Source organism: Pelobates fuscus, chromosome 3, assembly GCF_036172605.1.
Source record: "Pelobates fuscus isolate aPelFus1 chromosome 3, aPelFus1.pri, whole genome shotgun sequence".
NCBI lineage: Eukaryota > Metazoa > Chordata > Amphibia > Anura > Pelobatidae > Pelobates > Pelobates fuscus.
In genome coordinates this window covers 356,928,697-356,943,701 of record NC_086319.1, presented here as the reverse complement: position 1 = coordinate 356,943,701, position 15,005 = coordinate 356,928,697, and the positions used below count along the sequence as shown (strand labels likewise).

General features: G+C 40.7%; 2 protein-coding genes across 3 annotated transcripts in view; both read left to right on the top strand.

Annotated features, from left to right (window-relative positions):
* ADGRE5 (adhesion G protein-coupled receptor E5) overlaps positions 1–15,005 on the top strand; it is a 262,935-nt gene that overhangs the window by 185,348 nt on the left and 62,582 nt on the right. The window lies entirely within an intron of this gene.
* The window catches only part of LOC134603352 (serine/threonine-protein kinase N1-like), a 48,317-nt gene continuing 39,000 nt past the window's right edge, over positions 5,689–15,005 (top strand). The window contains exon 1 of one of the 2 annotated variants that reach the window (XM_063449221.1): positions 5,689–5,850. In XM_063449221.1, the coding sequence (XP_063305291.1) occupies positions 5,779–5,850 (72 nt within the window). In that variant the 5' untranslated portion in view covers positions 5,689–5,778. Of the gene's footprint in view, positions 5,851–7,228; positions 7,272–15,005 lie in introns of those variants that run through there. The other variant, XM_063449223.1, reaches the window with a different exon arrangement.

Here is a 15,005-nt window from a genome sequence, read left to right as displayed (position 1 = left end):
ACAGTAATGGACCTCTGGGTTCAAAATCACTTAAAAATACACTTTATTAAAACAATAAACAATAAAATATGAATAAAAGGTGCTAGTGATACCAGTCCACAATTATGGGTGGTCCTCCTCCAAGACGCATTTCGCCTGACGGATATTTTCAATCGGGATGTCTGTTTCCTGTTCTGTTGCTGTTTATATATGTATAGCTCCTCTTCTGATTGGTCGTCGTGCTCCTTCGGCAACCAATCACTAGACAGACTATGTTTAGTAAAACCATTTTTAATATTCTGGATATGTTCGTGCGGCCTATATAGGAGAGTTTACATGTACATGTGATCATATAGATCACATGTTTTGAATGACAGGTGATAATTTCTTTAATTTTAAAATTGATATTGTCATTTTGTGGATGTGTGAATTATTTTATATTTCTATTTGAACTCTTTGTACCTCTACATGCTCCACACATCCCACACCCATAAAAACCTTTTGACTCTTTAAATGGATTTTGTATATTCTTTTTAGTCGAAAATTGGTTCTGTGTAAGACTGCATTTTAAATTTGAGACACCACTTTAAATAACTTTAGGCTTACGGTATCTGGTAAAATCGAATTAAGGGTCTCGTCACTTTTTAGAATTGGCCAATATTTAGATATCACTTTCTTAAATTAAAATCACAAATGAAAAGTATAGTAGTGTCATCAGTACTCTGTTTTTTTATTGGTAACTTATTAAAACTTCTCTATCCTGAACTTCAACTACTTGGAAGGCTTTATTCAATAGTGTATCCTCATATCCCTTATCGCTAAAATCCCCAATAATTTTCTGTGCTTGTACATTATTATTATTATTATTGCCATTTATATAGCGCCAACAGATTCCGTAGCGCTTTACAATATTATGGTAAAATTTTGCGTTATCAGTACAGTTTCTTTTTATTCTCATTAGTTGTGCCTTAGGGGCATTTAAAAGCCATGGGGAATAATGACAACTGTTGCCTTGGATGTAGCTATTAACGTCAACCTTTTTAAAATGGGTACTGGTCTTAATAGTATTGTTTACAATATATATGTTCAAGTCCAAGAAACTGACCGAACTGTTGCTAAAAATGCTGGTCAATCTAATGCCCCAATCATTGTCCTCAAGATGTGCTAAAAAGGCAATGAGAGATGATTCGCCTCCCTTCCAAATGAAAAAAAATGTAATCTATGTAACAGCGATAGGTCACCAGATTCGCATGCCACCTGTGTTCAAAAATATGTCTCGGTTCCCACAGTGACATAAACAGGTTGGCGTAGCTGGGTGCAAATCTGGTGCCCATCGCCGTGCCACAGATCTGGAGATAAAAAGTGCCGTAGTCAAAAAAATAGTTATTCGATAGAATCCAATGAATTCCTTCTAATAAAAAATCTATTTTGAGTGAAATGTGGGGTTGGGTTTTGGGTCTGTAGTACCTTCCTACAAATAGAGCTCTCTTGGCAGATCGGCCAGTGGGACAAATCAGGGTGATAAGTGGACCAGTAACTGCGTGGTCCAGAGTTCCACAGGGTTTGCGGCTAACTACCGCTGGGGTCATTTGATGGACAAGATGGCCACCATTTGCCAGGGAGCATGCGTTTGGTAGTACGTTCGGTAGAAGGAAGGTACTGAATCACGGTGAATGGGAATGAATCTTTGGGGAACAGTAGGGTATAAGGACCGGCTCCGCCACAACAGTGTCGGCTTGTAAAGTTTTAAGATGGTGGGGTGTCAGACCCCTCCCGAAGAATTTTGCTCTTCCGTATACAATACAGAGATACTTAAACAATACAGAGAGCTGGGCATTTTACAGAGATGTCCATATAATAAAACAAACTGGGCACAACATAAAGGTATCTATAAAATACATAGCGCTGAGTACAATACAGAGATAACCAACGACAAACACAGCTGAGAAAAAATATAGATATAATACACAGATGTGGCGGTGTACCCTTGAGAAGATGGGTTACTACCACCTAGGTCGTCCCCTCCCAGTGTTTGTAGCTCCTGAGTGATTATATCCTCCTGTGCAAAGTACCACTGTTTTACCCAAACACTAGTTGAGACTTAGTGAAGGGTGAAGAAGAATGTTTTATTGGGTCAAAACACACAAATTTATACACAGACTACCAGCATGGGTTCTCCATTCAGAATAACACAAGCCTGCCCAGGCACCTTTGTGCCTGGGAGATAATTGAGTCAGCTCTCGGTTAAACTAATTATCTATAGAACACAGAAAGCCAAATACTTAAAAACACATAGAATATAATGAACCCCCCCCCCCCCACATGCCATACATCTCCGGAAAGGTCTCTCTTGACTTGAGCGCCTATTCAGTCTAAAATGCGCACAAATCAGATATAGCTAGCCAGAATTTGATGAAAGTCCAAAGTTCTGCGGGATGCGGCTAGCTTCAAATCCGGCACAGGGTTCTAGAGTGCTAGGCAGAGATCCCTGGTCACCTAAAAACACAGTGCTTTCCATGGGTACATGAAGCTTGCCCAAGTCCTTGGTGTCTTTTGATGCCTCATCACCCTTTCTGTTAACCTTCCTAAAAGCACCCTGTTTGCTGGTCCAGGTACCAACAGCGCTCTGATTGAAGTTTCAGGGGACCGCAGCAATTCTGCAATCTGCTTTAGAGTTCCAGAAGAGTTCAGAGTTACTCCCGGTTAAGCACATTGTGTCTCAGTGGCTCCCTGGCAAGTAAAAGGTGGTTCTGGGACTGCGAACAAGTAAATTTGTGTTGGGAGACACAGGATGGATTGTCAGCCCTTCGTGATAATAGTCTTTTTAGGGAGGGTGAGAGGTGGGGAGGCATGTCCCTGTGTTAGGTGACCAGAGTGTCTTTCACACTGCTTCCCCCCTTGAACTCATTCCAGCAGACATGGCTTGACCCTAAGTTATAAGCTCGGTCTGCCGTGACAACCTGTCGGCATTTCCAATTTGCTTACTGGCCAGTAATGAATTGTGACTTTTACCAGGGCATCCACCACTGTCTCTGCATGAGTGTTAATCAACGCCACCATCTCTGGATAGCGTGTAGCCTAGTCCACTGTGGTGAGAATATACTTCTTCCCAGAGAGAATAGGCTGCATTAAGGGGCCCACTATGTCTACAGCTACCCTCGTGAAAGGTTCCCCTACAATAGGCATAGGCTGCAATTTGGCCCGGGATCGATCTCCAATCTTCCCAACTCGCTAGAAAGTATTGCACGTCTGGCCAAAAGAAGTTCTGGGTCACCCGGTAGAGAGACCAGTGGATACCCAGGTGTCCAGCCAGGGGGATGTTATGCCCGATCCGCATGAGCTCCAGCCTGTTTTTCCAAGGACCTACCAGCTGGCACTTTAGGGATGGGGCAGCCTTGCCTATCTGAGTCTCAGACAGTCGGCACAGTCGGCTCTGCTCCCAGACAAAACGTTCCTCTCCTAGTCTACCCTGATCTGTTTCTTACACATACATACACATACACTGTCTAAGTGTATTTTAATATTAATATTTATATAATTATATATATATATATATATATATATATTATCAAAATACACATCGAATTGTATTAATTATTATATATATAATGTAAAATAAATACATCTATTTAAAAAAAATATATATGTGTAATTTCTGTATTTTGGTAATAAACCAGTGGTTCCCAAACTTTTTAGGTTCAAGGCGCCCTTAATATTTCAATATTTTTCCAAGGCACCCCAAGTCAAAACAGTTTTCTAGGTTGTATATATGTACAGCGCGCTGCGGCATATACTGGGCCCCTAATCTTGGGAGTGGCACTGGTAGATTATTTAAAGAAACAATCCAGGCACAATAACCACTACTTTACGTTGTAGTGGCCATAGTGCCAGTAGTGCCCTCCCAGGGTAAGTAGTCGAACTGTTTAAAAACTGTTTGACAACTTACCTGGGATCTGCTGGGATAGTGACTGTAGTGTGTGTGCGTGTGTGTGTGGTGCAATATGTGTGTGTGTGAGGGTTGCAGTATGTGTGTGTGTGTACAGGGATGCAGTGTGCGTGTGTGTGTGTACAGAGGTGCAGTGTGTGTACAGGGGTGCATTGTGTTTGTGAAGGATGTAGTTTGTGTGTGTGTGTGAGGGGTGCAGTGTGTGTGTGGGGGGAGGGCAGGTTGTGTGAGGGGTACAGTGTGTGGGGGGTGCAGTGTGTGTGAGGGGTGCAGTGTGTGTGAGGGGTACAGTGTGTGTCTATGAGGGTAATTGTGTGTATGGGGGGGGAATTGTGTGTATGGGAGTGATTATGTGTATGGGGGTAGGGTGTGTGTATTGGGCATAGTGTGTGTATAGGGGGGCAGTGTGTGTGTATGGGGGTAGTGTGTGTGTATGTGGGAGCAGTGTGTGTGTGTGTGTATGGGGAGAGTTATTGTGTGGTGTGGGGGTAGGAGGGCAAATTAATAAATATATACTTTGGATTTTTTGTAATTAAAAATAAAAATGGTATCCCCCCTCCCTATTTAATTCTGCCTGGGAGGGGTGATATTTCCTGTAATCCCTGGTGAAGCCCTGGTGGTCCCAGTGGAAAGAGTAAACTCTAGCAGCCTCAGGAGCTGCTAGAGTTCAATCTCGCGAGATTCGTAGCATTGCCGTGGTAACCACGGCAACGCTCCAAGCTTGCGAGAGGAGAACCCGGCAGAGCTGCAGCATTACACGGTCCTGCAGAGCCGGCAGAGGAGAGCACAGTTCCTGGTGCTATAATCATAGCACCAAGAAAATAACTTGCAGCTCCCCTGTGTGCCCTTGGGCGCCGCGGCACACAGTTTGGGAACCGCTGGGTTAAACCAACATAAATTGGTGCTTTGTGATGACAAAACACCCCCTCTCTGGCCCCGTCCCCTTCTCACTGGGCTGCTGTGATTAAAAAATTCCTGTGCCAAATTTATTTGCCCAGTCCGGTCTGATTCTAAGCACCATAGCCATTACAACTCATTGCAGTTGTTATGGTGATATGAGTCTCTGATTTCATTTCAACCACTTTTTCAAAAGATGTTCAGAGAAACAACAGTTAGCAGAATGGTAAGGATTACCAAACAGTTAATCCTCAGTAAATAGGTTCGCTTAACCTTAAAGGGATGTTCAAGGCTGGAGTTGAAACACTCCCTACTAAACCACTCAAAAGTAGTAAGAGAAAAAAAAGAAATAACTGCACCCAAAGAATCCTGTCATCAGAGCCACTACAATAAACCATAGTGGTTATAGTGGGTATGGCGCTTAGACTGCACCTTTGAACTCACTATTTTTTTCCAAAACTTTATAAATATATAACTAATGTAAACAAATTTAAAAAAAAAAAAAACTTAGAAGGCATCCACAGCAAAAAAAAAAAAAAGGTAAATATAATATATGAATATATCATTTCACTGGGAATAGGTTGGCACTATATAAATACAACAATTAATATTCATAATAACAATAATAATAATAATAATAATAATAATAATAATAATAATATGACCTGTAACACATACAAACAATCCCATGTGGAGGGGATGTAGACTGGCCAGTGCTGCTATATGTGTGTACTAAGCAGTTACATACTGTCCTGTTCATGGCACACAGGCTCTGTCACAGTTCCCCTCACATGAACACACACACACACTAACACACACACAGAGCTCTGTGCTCCGGACATACACAGGAAATACAGGGAGGGACCGGCAAAGGCAGCCCGTCACCGTGTGTGTGCTAGACACAATGTTATCCTATGTGTGAGGGGAGGTAGGCAGCGGTGACACCCGGAGAGTACATGTCACATATCAAGTGTCACAGAATGCCTCAAACTCCACCAGGAGCAGAGGTACAGGATGGAGAGGAACAGGTGGGTGTTACAATCTATGGGATTGGGAGGGGGCTGCATTGTTCATGTTTTGTTTCAGCTGTCAGCCTGGAGTTTTGCAGGATCATATGTCTGTAACATTCTAATACAAAGCGTTATTTATGTAACATTCTAATACAGTGTGTGTGTGTGTGTGTGTGTGTGTGTGTGTGTGTGTGTCGAGGGGAGGGGGGTGTAGCATTCTAATACAGAGTGAAGGGGGTGTAACATTCTAATACAGAGTCTTATGTCTGTAACATTCTAATACCGAGTGATGGGGTGTAACATTCTAATACGGAGTGATGGGGGTGTAACATTCTAATACGGAGTGATGGAGGTGGAACATTCTTATACAGAGTCTTATGTATGTAACATTCTAATACCGAGTGATGGGCGTCTAACATGCTAATGCCAAGTGTGTTATCTATGTAACATTTTAAGAAAGGGTGGTGAGATTGTAACATTCTAATACAAAGTGATAAGTATGTAATATTGCAATGCAGGGTGGTATATCTGCAACATTATAATAGAGTGTTATGTATGTAACATTCTAATACAGGGTGCTTTGTCTGTAATATTCTAATACAGAGTGGTGAAGGTGTAACATTCTAATACAGATACTTATGTATGTTTCAGTGTAATACAGGGTGATTTGTCTGTAACATTCTAATACAGAGTGTTATGTATGTAACATTGTAATACAGGGCGATGTTTCTGTAATATTATATTGTCTGTGACATTATAAAACAGGGTGAGATTGTGTCTTTCAGTGTGCTTAGAACAAACAGTGTCTCGTTTATGTGTTAACTGGCATTATGTTTCTGGTGTCTTTTTTTCTATTAACATATTTCAAGCTCATTGTCTCCTTTGTCTAGTGTTTAAGTCACTTCCAACATACGGTTTTAGTATTTTGCTGGATTGTGTGTTGAGATTTAACAATTACTTGTCAATTTGATGATAACGAATAGCAGGGTTATCCTTAAAGCTTGACAGAGGGGATGCCCGCCCACTGCCCCATATTAGGAGAGTAAATCTCTTTTCTGAGCCCACCCTGGGCACAGCCCCAGTATAAAGTAATCCTGCACTGGGGACCAAAAATAGATCTGTGTCTGGGAGGCAGGGAAAGCCAAGGATCAGTGAACCATACAATGGCTAACCCTAGCACTAAACATATTATGAACTACAGTCCCCATGGTGCTCATCAAAACTATAAGGCTGGCTGTGCATCATGGGAATTGTATTGTGCAAACATATGGTGTGCCACCAAGGTTTGCAATCAGTGCTGTGAAGTGCTCTCTGTGTGACATTTTGTCTGCAGCACTGTTTTTGTACACGTGAATAACGGACTTCCTCTATATGAAGTTAAAACGGAAACTAGGCAGTGGGTGAGGAGGATTAACTCTGCATGTCTTCAGATCTGTGAGGTTAGTTGAAAAGTTGCCTGCACTTATTGACTTGGCAGATCAGGGTCAGTGATGGGGTCAGAGGGATCCATTGCATCTCTGGACAGGAAGCAGTTAAGGGAGTGATGTTCTGGTGTTAATGGAAGGATTTGTACATAGAGATCTGGCAGAGAAGTGGTTAGTTTTGCAAAATGCAGCATGGTTGTGATAAGGAAGTCAGGTGGTGATGTGGGACTCAAGTTGTGTGTCAGTTTCAGCTGGTATAAGTGAGTGTGTGTGTGTGTGTGTGTGTGTGTGTGTGTGTGTGTGTGTGTGATTTTACTGATGTGACTGTGCTTTATATATATATATAGCACAGCTTTCTGTTTGGAGCAATGTGACAGTTACAGTGTATATCTGTATAGTTAACCATCCTCCCCCCTCTTTCATAATATTGTAAAGCGCTGCGGAATTAGTTGGTGCTATATAAAATACCAATAATACTAACAATAATGTGTCAGTATAAGGGTTATTCAGTAGAGTTAGTATTCAAAGTGAATTTCATATACATTTAAGGTCAAAATAGACGATCTGGAAAAAAAAATCACTTAGACAGCTATGCTTTCAGTTCTGCTACTCTAGCCTTCAATTTTAATTTATCTTTGAATTAACTTTGAATTTTTACTTTAGTAAATACGACTCTATGTAAAAGTATGGCTGTCATAAAGTGATGTTGTAGAACTGTGTGTCTGTAACAATGTAACGTATATCTGTACGTCTGTGACAGTGTAACACTATATATCTTTATGTCTGTGGCAAACGATGGTGTAGCTGTAACTATGTATCAGTTTATAACTGTAAGTCTGCATTGATCTAATAATGTACATCAGCACGTCTATAATGATTTAAAGATATAATCTTTATGAAATAACAATGCTGACTGCTTTGGAATGTTCATTAAAATTCCAACACAATCCAAAGATTCCATGCGACATATTAGGGAATGTAGTGGTTAAGATGCCAGGTGTGCATTGGTGCTACCCCCAGTAATGGGACAAACCATATTACAATGGTTTGCCCTCCTACCTTGTTCGGCTTGGGGTTGAGGTTTGCACCATGGTGGCTAAACCACTGATCTTGCTGCTTATTCATTGACTGAGAGCTTCATCTATTCACTCTCAGCCAAGGAATGAGTGTCATGTTCCAAGCTGGCTAATAATGCCTCAATGATGCCGATGAGTTATACCTCCGGCAGCAAATGGGTTACACTGCTGATCCCAGCAGCCGGCGGGGGAGACCTAATGCGCATGCGTGGCAATGCATTAGACCTCTCCATAGGAAAGCATTGAAAATGCTTTTCAATGCTTTCCTATGGGGATTTTAGCGACGCTGGAGGTCCTCACACAGCGTGAGGACCTCCAGCGACGCTATAGCACAGAAAACCTGTGCCATAGACCAGGAAGTACCCTCTAGTGGCTGTCTAGTAGATAGCCACTAGAGGAGGAGTTCACCCTGCAATGTAATTATTGCAGTTTATGAAAACTGCAATAATTACACTTGCAGGGTTAAGGGAAGTGGGAGTTGGCACCCAGACCACTCCAATGGGCAAAAGTGGTCTGGGTGCCTGGAGTGTCCCTTTAAGCTATCCACAATCCACCAGTCAAAGGAATCTCACAGGAGGGCAAGCTGCCGAAATCTCTTTGTAGGAGAACCCTGATATTGAGATTCAACACAATCAAGAGAAGATAATGAAAATAAACAAAAGCAAGTGACAAAAGATGAAGTATAATCAATAAGATATAAGGGGCATAAGGAAAGGAAAACTGAAAGAATAAAACAAACTTGACAATGTCGCTTTATTAGATAAATCCAGATACCTGACAGACACCACCACAAGTAGTTTTATTCATCGTAAAAAATGAATGAAGCCGCTAAACTCTTTCCAGAACTTAGTAGACCTACTTACATTAGATTTAAAAAAAAAAAAAAAAAAGGAAAATTTGATCACCTACAGATGTCAATTTGTAGTTTAGGTTACGGTGATTTCAAGTATGGATCTTTTTCATTTTTTTATGTTTTTTTTTTTTTTTAAATATATTTGCACCACGAGCCATTCCTTTCTATCCTTCTCCTCTATACAGTTCTCCTTTTAGCTCCAAAAGGACATATGTAAGTAATCACATACAGCTGTATTATACCATCACACTGCACAGCAAAGTTTTCTTGGAGATGTCTCTCCACTGTCATTAGAAAAGCTGACAGCTGAACTACTGCTCCTGCTGAAACCTCAACCTCTTTGCTCAGTGTTGCTATATAAGGCTGGATTGGCTAAGCCTTGTCTTTAACTGGGTAGAGGTCTGCAGAATCTACAATTCCATATGTTTTTCAAATAATGATCTTCAAATAGGGGTATCTTTTGAATTGGATGTTATTTTTAATGTATTTATTTTGCTTACATTTAGTTAATTAATTATCTATATAATACACAAAAGGGTACGTCGGCTCCAGGAATGGTGTCCCTTCAATTACATTTTTTCTACATGTAAAAAGGAAAGTCAACTCCAACCCTCACTGTGCTTTCTAAACTATGATCAGGTACCGTGTGTGAAGATTATGAGATCCTAATTTTCCTTGCCTAGAAACTGTATTACAATCTGCCTGTCACAGTTGTGAAAATAGTGGCACTCACATTTCAGACAGCAGCTGTCCCTGAAAGCTACAAAGACCAGCAGTTTGTGAGATTTGCCCATAGCTTCCAGCAAGTAAACAGATGTTACTGTCCCTTTAAACGTCTGCTGTAGTGAATTGCTATTGTACTTGTATCCAAGAACCTATTGATTTGATTTGACTGGACGCCTGGCCTCCAATCCTGGCAAATCATATCAGCATGAGATAAAGATCAAAGTCCTTTTCAGTGATCGATTTGGGGATCGTGGCATATCATGAAACATCTGGTGCCGTTTAAGGAATGTGGGAATTGACACAAGGGCAAAGCTATAAGACAGCGCAGGACAAAAAGATTCCAACATGTGGCAGCAATAATCATCAGGACATACACCCTATTATGGTGACACATTATATATGATAATGTTCTGTGAAGTTCATGGGAATTACAAGTGAGATTGTAGACTGAGAAAAATCCATAAATATGTATAGACGCGGGTTCACAACCATGTACTTATAGTTATGTGATGCCCTAGTTATTTATTATTTATGTGGGACATGCCAAAGGTAAATTCACGTGTCTGTCCAACTACAGAGATCTGTCACAACTAAATAAGAGAATTTTAAATGTATTAAAGGGACACTATAGTCACCTGAACAACTTTAGCTTAATGAAGCAGTTTTGGTGTATATAACATGCCCCTGCAGCCTCACTGCTCAATCCTCTGCCATTTAGGAGTTAAATCCCTTTGGTTATGAACCCTAGTCACACCTCCCTGCATGTGACTTGCACAGCCTTCCATAAACACTTCCTGTAAAGAGAGCCCTATTTAGGCTTTCTTTATTGCAAATTCTGTTTAATTAAGATTTTCTTATCCCCTGCTATGTTAATAGCTTGCTAGACCCTGCAAGAACCTCCTGTATGTGATTAAAGTTCAATTTAGAGATTGAGATACAATTATTTAAGGTAAATTACCTCTGTTTGAAAGTGAAACCAGTTTCATGCAGGCTCTGTCAATCATAGCCAGGGGAGGTGTGGCTAGGGCTGCATAAACAGAAACAAAGTGATTTAACTCCTAAATGACAGTGAATTGAGCAGTGAAATTGCAGGGGAATGATCTATACACTAAAACTGCTTTATTTAGCTAAAGTAATTTAGGTGACTATAGTGTTCATTTAAGTAAAAGCAGCTCCCACTGTGTGATTATATATAGGGTTACAATGTCTTTCTGTTTAGATTCAAACAACATTTCAGCATAAATATCTTTGTTTACAATGCCAACGTGTTTTAAATACTGTGTAGATGTATGCCACCATTCTCCTAAACATAACTATTACTTACTTCTAATCAATTGGGTAGACCCAACCAAAAGGTAGATCCCCAGATGTTTAAAAAATACAGCTTCCATAATGCTTTGCCATTCTAAAGGCATTCCAAAGACATACAGAACATCATGGGAGATGTAGTTCTATAACACCTGGGATTCTACCTTTTGGGCACCCCTGGGAGAGACTCCAGCTTGATATAGCACTAGTGATAATCTTCCAGGCACTCCAGTGCTTCTCATGGAGAAGCATTGGTACGTTCGGCAGATATGCGACAATTGCCACAATGCAAAATGTTTTAAGGGTATAGAAAAAACATTTTATTTCCCTCAAATTACAAATGCCTTGTGAGAAAGACGCAAACAGAGCAAGCTATTAAAACAAAAGTAGATTTCATATTATTCCTAGCCCAACATGGATGTAATTTGGCAGCAGACTTCCAAAATTAGTTCCTACTGAAGCCAACATGACGTTATCCTTCTGAATTGTAAGATCACAATGAATCATGGAGTAATAATCAAGAAAAAGTATGTCAGTTTGTATAAACATCGGCTATGTTTGAAAATGAACTAGGAAAAGTGTATGTCGTTTGTTTCAGGAGTACATCTTTGTTTGTTTTATACATAACTTGTTTTTTATTGTTTTATTATATGTTTTATTATTATTTTTAAAGTTCCTACCAAAACAACATAATGATGAAACCATAATGACAACCAAACATCTGAAGTGAGAAATCACGGTGTACAAGTCTCAGATGGTTGGGTTGCAGGATAGAGATGAAGGGCTAGCAATGGGGCAGGAGGACAATTATCCCCAGAGTTACTAGCATACAGGGGTTATGAGCTGTTTTCATTATCCATCTGCCGATAAAAAGATCAGGCGGTGAGGTGGACCAGAATTTGCCAGTTTCCTCCCTGAGTAAGGAAACAGATATCTGGAAATGATACCACAGATGGAAGGAAACACAGCAATACAATCCCTAGTGGTTCTTTGTACAGACGCTCCTCACTTACTGACTGGGTTCCGTTCTTATGACTCGGTCGTAAAACGAATTGGTCAGTAAGTAAGAATGAGATACAGAACATGCGCACCAGTATAGGTCTATGTTCAGGGAAATTTCCCTGAAGATAGACAAGTGCACCAGAGTAGGTAATCTTTCAAATCTTTGTTCGGGGACATTTAATCGAACATAGACGAATGGATCAGAGCAGGGAATCCCTCTAATCTATGTTCGGTGAAATGTCCCCGGACAAAGATTTGAGGTATTTCCTGCTCTGGTGCACTTGTTTATGTTCTTTTGTATGCATAGACCAGTTCTCTAACGTGGGGAATCCCGTGAATCCCCGAGCTAGAGAGCTGGTCGGAAGTCTGATTCGTCGTTAAACAGGTCAGTCGTAAAGTGAGGACCACCTGTACAAAATCTCAAATTACAATAGATAACAACGTTTAAACTTCTCACATAATGATAAGAGAAATCACACAAGGAGCTTAGTAAAGTTGATCTCCAGGTGTTCTGGAATTCTAAAGAATGAGTAGACCTAATGTAAAAAAAAAACCCAAAGGAGGGACAATTCTACCTAAAGTTAAAAACAAAACCGTGATTGGTTACTTCATTTTAGCAAGTAGCATCACGACTGGATACCTGTCTACTGTATGCTATTAAACAACAGAGCGTCTGGCAGCCTCTAATTGTTGCTTTTATTTTCACTTGGTGTAGATAGTTTTTTAGTTTTGTTTTTTGTTTGATATATCAGTAGATTGTTGGGGCCTGTATTGTACTCAGTCATGTATTAGGTAGGAAGGATGCATTTCTAGGCAGGTGGGATATACTCACCTTCGAGCAGGCCAGTCACAGAAAGCTATATTTAATGATAGTTAGCAGTCACCTCTACAATTTGTATATCTCCTGTGATGAGAGATACTTAGGCTGTTTGGCTCTATAACTTTGCAATATCTATGCCATACAAGTCGTACTATTTACACCTGTTTTACATTTTATCTTCTCTCTCACCTTCTTTGATGTATGTGTCTCCTGTATTTGTTCAGATATTAAAAAGCTAACTCTTAGATATTCATTAGGATTCTCTTCTCTTTATGAATCCCTTGCAGAGAAGTGTTTGCCTTGAGTCTTAGTTAACTTGTGGGTTACCCCCACTTTGTGAGTAGAGTCCAGGACCTTTGTTTGTGCCTTAGTGATGAGTCCTCAGTTGTCTTATCTCATTCATAGGCTCGTTTAGGCTGCTTAATATATTTAAAAATAAAATGCAAATTGTGTTTAATAGTGTTTTTATTTTGAATAGATAATTTTTATTGCTACATAATTATATTTATTTTTTAACATATTTATATATCAATTATTTAGAAATAAATATTTCAATGTTACTCCCCTTTGGGACAAGTGACATACCAGGAATATCACACAAAAAACTAGATTTGTCCGTGTACATTATAACCCTATAGCAAACTTGTATTACTTACCTTTTTTCCCAGTTCTAAGGCTTTCTGGGTGCTGCTCACCTCTCCGCCTCCTGCAATGTCATCAAGGAGGTGTGGCCACCTCTGTGATTGTCCAATCATGTGACTAGGTTTTACTCGGTCAGCTCAGCGGGAGTTCCTCCACTGGCTGTCAGGAAGAAAGCCAATAGAGGTGGATTTAACCATGCAATGTAAACATTACAGTTTTTAGAAAACTGCAATATGTTGAAGGGTTAAAAGGACAGGGTCACTGCACCCAGAGCACTTCATTGAAATGAAGCAGTGTGGGCAACTTTAATGTCCCTTTAAGCAACACACATGTATAACGGGACAACCTAAATGGCACTGGATATGCTTAAAGGGACACTCTAGGCACCCAGACCACTTCTGCTCATTGGAGTGGTCTGGGTGCCAACTCCCACTACTCTTAACCCTGCAACTGTAATTATTGCAGTTTTCTATAAACTGCAATAATTACATTGCAAGGTTAACTCCACCTCTAGTGGCTGTCTACTAGACAGCCACTAGAGGTCACTTCCTGGGTTCTAGCACAGGAAACCTGTGCTAGAGCGTCGCTGGACGTCCTCACGCTGTGTGAGGACCTCCAGCGTCGCTCAAAACCCCATAGGAAAGCATTGAAATGATTTTTCAATGCTTTCCTATGGGGAGACGTAATGCGCATGCGCGGCATTTCCGCGCATGCGCATTAGGTCTCCTCGGCCGGCGGGCGAGATCAGTCTCGCCCACCGGTCGACGCAATCACTGGGAGGAGCGTCGCGGAGGCGGAGACAACGGCGAGGGACATCGCCGCTGTCCCAGGTAAGTGACTGAAGGGGTTTTCACCCCTTCAGTAACCGGGTATTGGGGGTTGGGAGGGAGAGGGTCCCTCCAGTGAACGGATCGTTTTTCTGGCACTGGAGTTTCCCTTTAATGTTATTACAAATTACTTGATAGAAGGTCAGTTTAAAATTCAAACTCGTATATCAAAGTAAATATCAATATTCACAATATGAGCACATGCCACAAAACAGGGCATGTCTACCTATGAGAAAAGAGGAAGGGGAAGCTCATCTCATTGAGCAATGTAGTAAAAAGCATTGCAGTAGAATAGTGGCTAGATTGAGGGACACTCGTGATCTTGTAGGGTATTTTAAAGAAGAAATGTTATGTAGAAACTGATCTCTAGTGTGTAACCTTTTCATATGAGTCAGCTTTTGGACGTGTTTAAAAACAGATGTCTGCTGATTATTACTGGTTTGAATTTACATGAGATTAAAAGCTTTGGACAAGCATAGTAATAGCGGCACTTGC